Source organism: Stegodyphus dumicola, chromosome 7, assembly GCF_044657685.1.
Source record: "Stegodyphus dumicola isolate Sdum_Otavi_A_Nest chromosome 7, ASM4465768v1".
Lineage (NCBI taxonomy): Eukaryota > Metazoa > Arthropoda > Arachnida > Araneae > Eresidae > Stegodyphus > Stegodyphus dumicola.
The window spans coordinates 85,844,461-85,857,090 of record NC_140774.1 but is presented as its reverse complement, the minus strand read 5'-3'; the positions used below and the strand labels follow the sequence as shown (position 1 = coordinate 85,857,090).

Here is a 12,630-nt window from a genome sequence, read left to right as displayed (position 1 = left end):
CGCTGTATGTCCGTATCAAGGACGAACAAGTAAAGGTGATGTTTTTTATAGTAAAGAATCTGCAAGCACATATAATTTTAGGAATAGATTTTCTTTCAGAGGCACAAGCAACGCTGGATTTTAATGAAGCGTCCCTTAAGCTGACGATGAAACCAGTTCGTGCAGAAAAGGCTGAACCGCCGATGTTAAATCTTGACCACCTGCCTAATGACGAGCAAGGAAGAATCCGACAAGTGGTAAATGAATTTGCTTCGTTATTTAGTGATATTCCAGGATTTACTCAGGTTACTAACCATAGTATTGACACCGGAGATTCAATGCCAGTTCGCCACAAAGCATACCGGTATGATAAGAATAAGGAAAAAATTATAGAATGGCATATCACCGCTATGCTACGTAAAAAGATCATAACGCCCATCTCAAGTAGTTATGCTAGCCCGGTGGTTTTATGTAAGAAAAATAATGACTATCCTTTGACACATCCAAAAAGGTGGAGATTTGCAATTGACTACCGTAAATTAAACTCCATAACTAAATATCCGGTATATCCGTTACCTATAATTGAAGAAATTCTAAGGAACATAACATCCACCAAATATATGACGACTTTAGACTTAACGACTGGTTATTTTCAAATAGGGCTTAGGCCTGAGGACGTGCCTAAGACTGCTTTTATAACCAAGTGTGGCACTTATGCATTTTTGCGTATGCCGTTTGGCCTTTCAGGAGCGCCGGCAAAATTTCAGCGATGTATGGACATTGTGTTAAGACCTGTTCTTGGAAAGTCCACATTTATCTATTTAGACGATATCATTATTACTAGTGATAATCTCGACCAACATGTACAGGATTTAAGACAGGTGTTTTCTTTATTAAATGAGGCCGGTCTAAAAGTTAATGTCGAAAAGTGCAAATTTGCAGCCCCTGAATTAAAATATTTAGGTTACAAGATATCTCAGAAAGGAATACAGACAGACGAATCAAAAATAATTGCTGTACAAAAGTATCCGACTCCAAACACGGCGAAGAAGCTCTCTTCTTTTCTAGGACTTTGTTCATATTATAGGTCCTTTATAAAAAATTTTGCAGCTATTGCTGAACCATTGTTAAAATTACAAAGGAAAAAGGCAAGATTCTCGTGGACGGCCGAAGCCAATAGTGCTTTCGAAAAATTAAAACAAGCATTAACGCAAGCCCCTGTGTTGAAATTTCCTGAAAAGGATGAGAATTTAGAAATTTCAGCGGATGCTTCGGATTATGCGGTAGGAGCGGTACTTTCGCAAAATCAACAGCCCGTGGCATTTTTTAGCCGAACTTTAAATCAAACACAAAGAAACTATTCCGCGACCGAGAGAGAGCCACTTGCAGTTCTGTTAGCAGTGCAAAAGTTCCGAGTCTATTTTGGAAAGGCGCCAATAACAGTGCACTCTGATCATGCGGCGGTAACTAGATTGTACTCAGGGAAAAACTTATCCCCAAGGTTAATAAGATGGGCACTCAAGCTACAAGAATATAATCTGGTAATCAAGCATACCCCCGGAAACGAAAATATCGTAGCAGATGCCCTATCCAGAATTAAAATAGATGGAGAAGGTAATACCGTAAAGGTGGCAATGCTCACAGCCTGTACAATAAATTCCCGAGAAACTGTAATAACCGAACTGGGTAAGGATCCTGAGTTTGGAAGCATTTATGAGTATTTAAAGGATCCTGAAAATTTTAGCTACCAAGATATAGTGGCGATAAGAAATAGGGCGGCCCATTACGAACTAATAGATGGTCTATTATTTTATACAAAAACTACGAATTCCAACAACGAATTTCGACCTGTTATCCCAGCTAGTCTTAGATTAAATATCCTGCAGGAGGTCCATGACAGCCCTTTAGCTTCTCATGCTGGTATTCGAAAAACTATCCAACGCGTACGCGAGGCAGTCTGTTTTCCTGAACTGCAAAAGTTAACAAGGGCGTATGTCCAGTCCTGCCCAACATGTCAAGCAGTTAATTATATTAATTTCCGCCCGGCCGGGTTTCTAAATAGTATTAAATCCGAATTTCCAAATGAAATAATTGGCATCGATTTATTGGGCCCTTTCCCAAAAAGTCAGTTAAATAAAAGTCGCTATCTCCTTGTTATGGTTGATCATTTTAGTAAGTGGACCGAAATTGTTTCCTTAAAACGAGCCTCCGCGAAATTAGTTACTGATTCTATTTTAAATAAATATATTTTAAAATACAGGGCGCCCCTAAACGTTATATCGGATAATGGTCCTCAATTTGTAAGTAATGTATTTGAAGACATGTGCCAAAAACTGGGCATACGTCATTTAAAAATGGTCCCGTATCGGGCGCTATCAAATATAGCGGAACGGGTCAATAGAAATATAGTGAAAATTATCCGTAGTTATGTTAAAAATTTTCATAAAAGCTGGGATAACTATGTCAATGAATTTGCTCTCGCCCTTAGGACCGCAAAACATGATACAACGGGCAAAACTCCTGCTGAGTTATTTTTAGGCAGAAAGATTATAACGCCGTTAGATAAATTATTTTATGTGCAACAAAGAGCCCCAGAATTTAAAATGGGTGATATAGAAAAACTAATTAAGGAAGCAAAGAAGAATACTGAAGTAGCACAGAGAAAACAAAAATTATTTTATGACTTGAAACGACGGGGAGTAACTTATAAAGTAGGGGATGAAGTTTTAAAAATTAAGCATTCACTTTCTTCAGCACCAGAAGATAAAACTGCCAAATTTTTTCCACGATTTGAAGGACCATATGTCATAGAAAAAATAACTCACGCTGTAGTAGTGTTAAAAGCTAGAAATGGTGAAACCTGCTCCGCAAACATTGATCAAATCAAACCCTACTATGATCGTAATAAAATGAAAATTTTTAAAGATCTTTTGCAGGATCCGGCACGGCAGACACCGCAGGCACAAGCTCCAGAGGTGGAAAAACGACAAGTACAAGGGCAAGCCATTAAGAGGCAGGAGCAAGTGAAAAGAAAGTTTCCCCGCGGAAAAATTGAAGGTAGCAAGAAAAAGAAGCCGTTCCACCGTCCAGAAAAGAGAGCTCACGATCACCCCCAGAATGAAGAAGGGAGAAGGACGACGTATGCAAAGAGAACCAGGAGAAATGACGGCAACTATAACCCGGCTCTAAAACGGAAGATCTACTCATCCGACAGGACTCTCCGCAGCAAATGTCGCCGAACTGCGGAAGGGCCACCAGCGACGGAGGAAAAGTTACAAGGAAAATTTGAACAGCCAGCAACGAGGTCCAAGCAGGAACGCGAAAGAAGTTTCCCGGTTCCGCCAAGACCAGCTGCCATCAAACGACCAAGACCACAGGCGGAAGCGAAAAAGAAGGTATTCAAGGGTGACCGAACTGGAGAAAAAAGAAAGCATCTAGAGGAAGGCACTGAAGGGCGAGCCCGTACAAGAAGGAGGATAAATCAAACAACAATCTGCACTACCTTTCAAGACTGGGCCCAGAAAAGAATGTCCGAATATCACAAAGATAAGTAAAATTTTATGTTACTTTGCAAACTTAAGTTAATCTTTCATTCTTACTGCAAGTGGCAGATTTCAAGAAGTTTTACCTCATGCGAGGTCTACCTTTATCGCCAAAAGGGCGAGAAATGAGTTATTACCGATTTTGGTATTATGTTTTTCAATTACTCGCGCGTAAAACTAAAGTTGATGTATAATAGCGTTGTGTAAAGAGTTAAATATTGTAAAAAGTTGTTGTATAAATATTATTTAAAACATTCTGGCAAGAAAGAAGTTTTAGTCTGAAAGACTTTTTGAAATGTATTATTTCAATGTAGAAAGAATTGGCACTTGCTTTGAAAAGAATAGAAGTTAACAATGTACTACTAGTGTATGTTTTCAAATGTATAAAATTAACGGCATGTTAATATGTTCTTATATACAATGTGAACTGTTATTTTAAATGTTAAGAAATACCGTGATATGGTAAAAGTGAAAGTAATGTTAAAATTTTTTTTTATTCGTGTGACTGTAAAAAGACTAAATCATGGTGAATATGTGTTAAAGGTTGAATGATGTAGTTAGGCTCTCTGACGCTACACTTCAGAGTTCGCCACTTTCAGAATAGTACCTCAGGGTTTAGAGTTGAAATTAGGGTGTGTTACGAGGTCTTGGTATGTTGAATTTTAACACGTTAGTGTTTTGATTGTAGGAGGAAGTGATAAACACATAGACATAAACACATTCGTGTTTGGTGTTCTTTTACAACACATGTCAGAGAGCACGGGAAGAGATAATTAAAATAGTTATGAATGAAATAAGAATGTTAAGAGAAATATAATTATATATGTTACTTGCCATTTCATTGTGTAACATTTCATTAAACTAGTTTTCCTTCCAGATCTCTGGAAGGAATAAAAGTTCCTGTTTAGATGCAGTACAGATGAAAAAATTGTGTCCTAGGAGCTGCTATTGTAAAAACAAATTTCTTTCTTTTAAATTTCTAGTTTCTAGCGAAAAATGTTTGTAAAAGATTGGCCTCGCGTTAGATTCTAGAGCTAAAAGTTTTCAACAAGGTCGTTTCAGACCTCAGTTTCAAACTAATTAACTCTGGCGGGAAGTATGTAAGGATCTTAAGTTTTACTAACTTTTATTTTATTTTAAATCTTTACTATCACTTCTTATTTTATACTTCCGGCCAGAATTATAAGCGTTAATGTATTTATGCAAAGTTTGTCTGGCGAACGCCAAGTATTTAAGTTGTGGCTTTTTGCCAAGCGAGAGAGAGGAAGCAGTGAGTCGAAGCAGGCCGCTTACCTTAGAAGTTTTACGCAGTTGCTGGTTGCCTTCCAGGCCAGAGGTTTAATCCTCTTGATAATTTTTAAACGTATTGTAGTGTTCACAGTTCTCTGTACTACATACGGCTTCCTGTTAATATAAGGCCAATCTTCCACGTTTATTATTTTAAAGTTAAATTAGAGTGTAGTTTTATTTTTTATATTCTTACGTTTAGACCACGAGTAGTGGGTCATTGTATTCCGAAGTACGGAAATTATTGTAAATAGAGAAAAATAAAGGGTTTTGTATACCCTTCTTGTGTATCCTGTCTACTTCCCACAACTATTGAACATAGCTTTAGTAAGCTCTCTGTTCCGAGTCAGGTCCTTGCATGTTCCCGAAGAAGGTAAGACGGAACATTGAACCTGATAATATAACCATTTGAGAAAAAATCCTTTGCAGCTGAAAAACTAGAAGACGTGTTTTTATCAGATAGAATGATATTGTGTTTTTATCAGATACTAGATAAAAAGGTTTTATCTACTTAGGTGAGGGAAGTTCATCCATTTGGTCAAGCCGTAGTTAGTTTAGCCTCAATTCTTGAAGCTAATATATAGCAGAATATTGAAGTCATTCTTTTTGCCAGTTAAAGCTAACCACACTTTTGAAAGTTAGTTTCATGCAAAGAACATTCAAAGATCCTTTGACATCTTGGGTGATCAGTGGTGCTCCACGTGGCTCAAATTGACTTTTGTTACTCTCCTGAGGTTTAGCAGTTGTTTTCATATTATCAGGGCTTAATTTCTAAACTTAGAAGTGCCGGAGCCCTATGTAAGACTGTCAGGAAAGAGGAAGAAGAGTAAATAAATAAATAAAATGACTATTGAAATCATTAATAATTTTAAAACTAAGTAGTTAATTATTATCAAATGAATCTAAAATTATTTAATTAATATTTATTACTTATTATTTAAAAGCAATTAATTATTATTTATTAATCAATTATTATTTAATTAATTTTTAGTTATTAAAATAGTTATATAATTAAAGATTAAAGTAATTAAATAATTACAATTAAATTAAATCTAAAGAGATAAATTACAATTTAATAAGCGATTTTTAATATAATTTTATGGCTAAAAATAAAATTTTCGAGATAAAGTTTGAACCGAAATGGATGCTCAGTTACATAAAAGAAGTGCCGGAACTTTCTTATTTTAGGGCCCCGGTGCGCTCCGGCTAGAATTAGGTTTTATTCCCAAAACTAAGAAGTACCGGAGCCGGCTTCCGATGGGCTCCGGCGCAATTTAAGCTCTGCATATTATTTGGGTTTGGGGGACATATTCCGTAATTTACAGCTCGATTTCCTCTACTATTTCAACAGATAAGTTTTTTTAATAAATTTTGCCTCGCATTCAGAATTTTTATGTAGCAAAGGACATTTAACACATATCGGAGTGAGGTTTATGGCAATGCGCCACACCACCTTTACATATATAGTTATATGGTTACCTTTCAGATGAAAACAGAGTAAGTTTCAAGAGTCATAGACTTTTTTTTTTTTTTTTTTAGTCCAAAAGGGCAATTTGCCCAGAAGGACTGTTAATTTCGTTTTGGCATTTTGCGTTGATTCACTATAAGCGTTGTTTCACTTTTCAAATTGTTGCCTTCATATTATTATTATCGCCTTGTATTATAGTTAAAGAAATTAAATAATGAAGAATGTGCATAAATGTATGTATGTTTTTCACACTGTGATAAAACAACGGTACCTAGGGCCATCAAATTTTGAATACCGTAATACTCCTCCAAATATGGGAATCTGGATGCCCGAATTTGGAATTTGTTTTATTATCTATCGATTTCATATTTCCTAAAACATTAACGAATTTTTCATTAACAAACTCAACGATTTCAAAGCAAGCAATGGCAACACTGTGCGGGAAAAAAAAAAAAAAAAAAAAAAAAAAAACTCTCTAGCGGGCGAGTCTGTGTATCGGAACTTATAAAGACATGCTCTTTTAAATTATTATTGCTGTTGAATTTAATTTTATGTTTAAAGTGCGTAGAACATGATATTTAATTAATAAAGGTAACACACAAAACGTTAAAAAAACTCCGCTTCGGGCGTAATGTAAAATCAGAAAGCTTTCAGCTTTTATTTTATTTTTTGGTTCCTGAAACATTGGCTAAATGTACCTGGAAAAGGGTCATTAAATCTGTCTTAAATCTGTACATTTGATTCACCTTAATAATATTGTATCCTTCAGCAATCAACTCTTTTAATTTCATCAGAGCTGCAGTCGGAAGACAAGCTTCGTAATAGTACCTTATTAAGTTGACATGTTTAGCATGCAATATATAAAGTTGAATGCTATTTGATTCCAAGTGTCTGGTAATCTCATGGTGATGTTCAGTAATAAGAGATAATAATTTTAAAGACCACATTTAGTTATCATTAAATTTTTCCACAAATTCATTGAATTTAAGTTGAGGAATAACCATGATAGGTGTAATTTTTGGTTTGGGTAAGTCACTGCTCGAAAGGGCATTTACAGAATCTTTCGCTACCAATACTTGCATCATTATCAGTTCTAGTACCCATATTATTCTTAAAGATTTTACATGGCCGGGCGGTCTTCTTAGGGGAAGTAAATCCCTCCGTGGTTTTTTCCTACACACATTTTTTTCGAACTACCCTTAATTTTCGTAGAGGAATTAGGCTTACCTATGTCAATACCATTTTTAACGACATCAGAAAAAAGCGCATTTTTAGATGTACTGGGTATATAAAGTTGGCACTATAATGGTAGTGCAATTAGAAACATTAACAGATTTCTTAATATTATCAACAGACATTTTAGATGGGACACAACTTTCCTTAATATTAGAATTTATTACAACAGAATCAATACTAGAATTATTATACGATCATTTTTATACTTTTCAGATTTTTGAACTTGGCCTCAGTTTTCTTGATCTGTCCCTCACGTGTATCATCCGATGAGATATGCAGTGCATTCCAAGGTTAGCTATGAGAAAAGATTCATAAGCACTATGAATTTTTTCAGAAAAATCCAACGAGCTTTTAAGAAAATTTAACTGCGTTGGTGAAATCGGCGTGACTGAACTCTCTCTTAGCCAACAGGTCTTTTAGAATTTTGTCCATGTCCATAAAATCGATTTCTAAATCACTACACAAATCTTCACTATCCGAAATTAAATCATAAACATCGGTGCTTGCCATAACTCTCTGTAATTTTCCTCTTTAGGATCTAATACTGCATGAAACCCATCATTTTTTGTCTCATTATTCCTAGAACACTGATGAACCTAACTTGAGTATATACTGAAGGATAACTATATATTTAACTTCTGAATGGAAAATTTAAAAATTATTATTGTCAGCTGCGATTTAAGTTTTTACAAACACCATTTTTATTACTTATAGTTACAGTTTGTAAATATTCTTTATATAGGTAAACCAACAAAAGGAAAAGTCTTGTGCAGTGCGGTTGAGAAAGCACTTTTCTGCTGTTTCAGTTCTGATAATTTTATGATAGCAGTTGCCTTCCTCAATGAAGTCTGGATTTATAACCTAAAGGTCATTCTTTTATATTTTATGTTACATATAATTTATAATTGCAATTTTATGTATTTGTATGTTTGAAGGTTAAAATTGCATGTAATTAATTTTGATAAGTACAAAATGCTGTATCTATATCCATTCAAAGTTGTGAAAACTAGAGGATTAGACCAAATAAAAGCAATGCGTATATGTTCTGAATTCATATATATATTAAGTTCAATATATTTTTTCCACTTCGTCAAATCTCTCATTTATTTCTGGCAAATATTTAAGCTGATATTGCAGATCTCACTGTAAAAATAAAAGACCGTAAATTTTAGTTTGAACATTCTATTTAAATAATGTTTAACAGATTATTGGACCACATGTAGTATACAATTATGGGGTAGTAAATAAAAGATTTTCTTAAAATTTAAAACCTTTTTTTTAAAAATAAGTTCAGGGTTTTATTTTAAGTAAAGAAAAAAACCTATGAGCTCATAGTGTGTAACATTTGATGAGTGGGTGACAGAAACTTTTTAAATAACAGTGCAATAACCTGTAGTTATGCTTTTCAATCTTTCAAAAAGTGATGTTTTATTTTTTTAGTGACACATATCGCTATTTATGATTTCAAATATGTATTGAATTAATAATTTTATTTTATGAATGGCATATACTTCCTCATACACAAGTGGCATGGAAAATATGTTTCCTGAATAGTTATTCTTACTAACTAGTAAAGAAAAAAAAAGATTCACAGTTTTGTATTTAAAGAATTTGATAAATGCATCTTCAGTTTTTATTTTATGCTTTAGTTCTTTTATATAATATGACCGTAAATCATTAGTAGGTAAATGCATTATATAATAGTACCCCAAACTACTTTGTATAAATGCATTATATAATAGTACCTGAAACTACTTTGTATGATACTAAATGCATTATATAATAGTACCTGAAACTACTTTGTATGATACTAAATGCATATTTCACTGACAAAAAGTCTTTCTCTAAATTCAAAGTATGATAATTACTGAGGGGAAGCTGTTTTTAAGAAAAGATAATGTTTTTGGACAAGTTTTTAATCATGTAAACTAAGGGTCTTCAACCAGTGGCCTGCGGGCCACGAGTGGCCCGCTGAAGTCATTTTAGTGGCCCCACATTTGAATCTGAAGAAAAATTGAAGATTTTTAGTAAATTTTAATTTCAAGAAAAATTCCCTTGTGAGTTTTTTGTTGTAATTTTTTCCTCTTATTCTTGATATTATTTGAGATAAAAATTATCCGAAAATGACTAATTTTCCAAAAATTTCATTTTATCTTCTTATGTAATTTAAAAAATAAAAACAATTTGACTACACATAAAATCTGAAGTCCATAAAAACGGTAGATTCTTATCTCTAACACGTTTACAACAGATTTCAAGCTTTCCTCAATACTTCGCCAAAGGTGACGTTGAGCATGCTGCTACTATAGAGAAAAGGGGGAATAAATTAACAGAATTCTATTTCTCTTAAATGTTGCAATCAGTTATGAAAGGGAACGGTGACCGTAAACATGCTCTTTGATTTGGTGATAAGCAGATTTTCTACAGTTGATTTTAAGCTAGGTTACTGACGCTCATTCCACATTCTAAAATTCAGAAGCGCTTATGGTCTTTGAATAAGTACACAATGACACAATGGCAAGCCGTGATAACAAACAAAAAAAAAAAAAAAAAAAAAAAAAAAAAAAGAAAAAAAAAAAAAAAGAAAAGTTGAAGGAGAAGTGCGATTTTTTTAAGAAAAGTGGTCAGATCTTTATTTTTTTGTTGTACATAAGGATAAGGCAGTTTGCTTATTTGCATTGTTAGTGTAGCTGTGATGAAAGAATCCAGCATTAAGAGAAATTATGATACTAAGCACAGTGAGAAATATTCTGCATTGGAAGGTCATTTTCGAAGTGATAAGGGGAGTGAATTAAAATCAAAACTAAATTTTCAGCAGTCTTTCTTCACCATAGCAAATAAAGAATCTGAAAATAGTGTTCGTGTTAGTTACATGATAGCAGAAAAAAATTACTAAGCGTGGAAAACCCTTTGCTGATGGAGAATTTGTAAAAGAGTATAGTTGATGTGCTTTGTCAATCACAGGCTCAAGGTCATAGCGAATATTAGCTTGTCTGGTGTGACAATAACGAGACGCATAGAGGATCTCACAACAGGTATATTCAGTAAATTAAAATCCAAATGAAAAAATTTTGAGTTTTATTCTGTAGAGATGGATGAATCAACAGATACTGCACAAGCAACCATTTTTATTCGTGTGTTTGATAGAGACTTCAGAATTGTAGAGAAATTAGCCAGTGTCGTTGCACTTAAAGGTACAACATGAGGAACAGATTTGTATTTGAGTCTGACACAAACTTTGGATAAATGTGAGTTAGACTTCAGTAATATCTCTGCTATAACCAGGGATGGTGCTGAATCTTTGACTGGAGAGAAAACAGGAATAGCAACATTACTCAAATCGATGTGAAGATAAGTGGAAATAATACTATGATGACTTTCCACTGCATCATCCTCCAAGAAAATTTGTGCAAATAGGTCCTTCTCAAACTTTGAACATGTGATGAATGTTGTTGTAAAAGTGGCTAATTTCATTCACTCTAAAGGACTTAATCACAAGCAATTTCAACAGTTCTTGGATATTACAGGTCATCTCAATTATTTTAACTACCACTTACTGGAAAAAGATCTACTTGTTCATAATCTTTATTACTTTGTGTAAGCTTTTGAGACAAAAGTAATCCTGTGTAATAGTCAATTGCTAAATAAGAATTCCACTTACTTTTCAAAAATTGATGGTGTGAAGAACTCTACAACATGGAATTCAAATAATTATGTACAATGCATTTCAAATTTGAAACAGGAATGCAAAAGCAGATTTTCCGATTTTCGTGAAAGTGGAATTTTATCAGAATATTCTCCTCTCCATTTTCAGTAGACGTTGGAAGTGTTCCACCTGAACTTCAATTAGAATTTATAGATTTACAGTGTGACTCTGTGGTAAAATGTAAGTTTCTTGAAAATCCTTCATTAATTGATTTTTATTCGAAGTACGTTGTAGGGTTTATATTTATTTTAACTAACATTTAAAGTTTAAACTATCTTTCCTGTGAAGCCTTACTTTCCCCTGGAATTGCCAATGCCAGAGTATGTAAATTTTAGTAGAACGCGCAAAGTATTCAAAATAGTCAGCGGAAGTAATCTGAGTTAAATAGAAGGGAAACGAGTTCGAAAGTGTGCTTTCTTGCTTCACGAGTGTGGAGGTGGCTAGTTAGAAATTGAAGAACCACTCGTTTCGGCCTGTGTGCTTGCCTCGGCGGATAGTTAAATATTCCAACGTAATATTCAGAAGTTTGCTGAATTATCAGCGGTATCTTAGAACGCGGTTAGGTTAGTTACGTTTAGAGAGCCTCGTAGGTAGTCACTTGTTATTATTCATTTTTAGTTTCTTATTTTTATGGGCCCACCAGCGGCCGAGCGGTAAAGTCGCTGAACACTGGTAGTTCGGTCCGAGGTTCGAATCCCGCGAACGGGCTGGCTGCATGGGTGTTTCGTGGTTTTCCCCATGTGTAACGTGTATACGAGCCAGTTTCCCTTAGAAAGTCCTCCACGAAGGCATCCCTCCCCTTAGGCAGATAGCCCTAGTGTGCTTTGCCATAATTAAATACACCAATACACCATCTTATTTTTATTCCACCGCCGGGTCGGCGTAGTTTGTGAGCGTCAAGAGCACGCATCTGTAATTTCTAAAGTTGAATAAAAAGGGATTTAAACCCTTCTCAAGACTTTGTATACTTTCCAGTTCATAGCAGTCACCACTATTGTTGCGTGCAGGTTGGGAGCGCGCAACATTACATTGGCGCCCGAATACTTGTCGAACTGAAACGGCCGAAAACTGGATGGAAGCTGCTGGACAACGACAAGAAATGGCAAGCCAGTTGGAAGGATTTGGATACCTGGTCCAGACGATGAGAGCGTCAATCAAGCCAAACGTCAATTTCGACGGAAAAAATTCGGTGGCGATATTTCTAGAAGCCCTCGAAAATCATTTCCAGCTCTACCCTGTGCCTGAAAGACAAAAAGTTGCCATTGCTACGTCTGCACTAAGAGGACAGGCCTCGCTATGGTGGAAAAATATAAGCAAATTTTTATTAGGAGAATTCGGAGGCCAGACATATACATTTGAAAATTTCAAAAAATCGTTATTAAAGGCCTTCTCCATAGTGAAAGACCGAGCAA

General features: G+C 34.9%; 1 protein-coding gene across 1 annotated transcript in view; it reads left to right on the top strand.

Annotated features, from left to right (window-relative positions):
• Nucleotides 1-12,630, top strand: part of LOC118192638 (WD repeat-containing protein 27-like) — a 169,448-nt gene that overhangs the window by 28,060 nt on the left and 128,758 nt on the right. Inside the window, exon 3 of the mRNA XM_085820553.1 lies at nt 8,255-8,379. Within this exon, the coding sequence (XP_085676679.1) occupies nt 8,255-8,379 (125 nt within the window). The remainder of the gene's footprint in view (nt 1-8,254; nt 8,380-12,630) is intronic.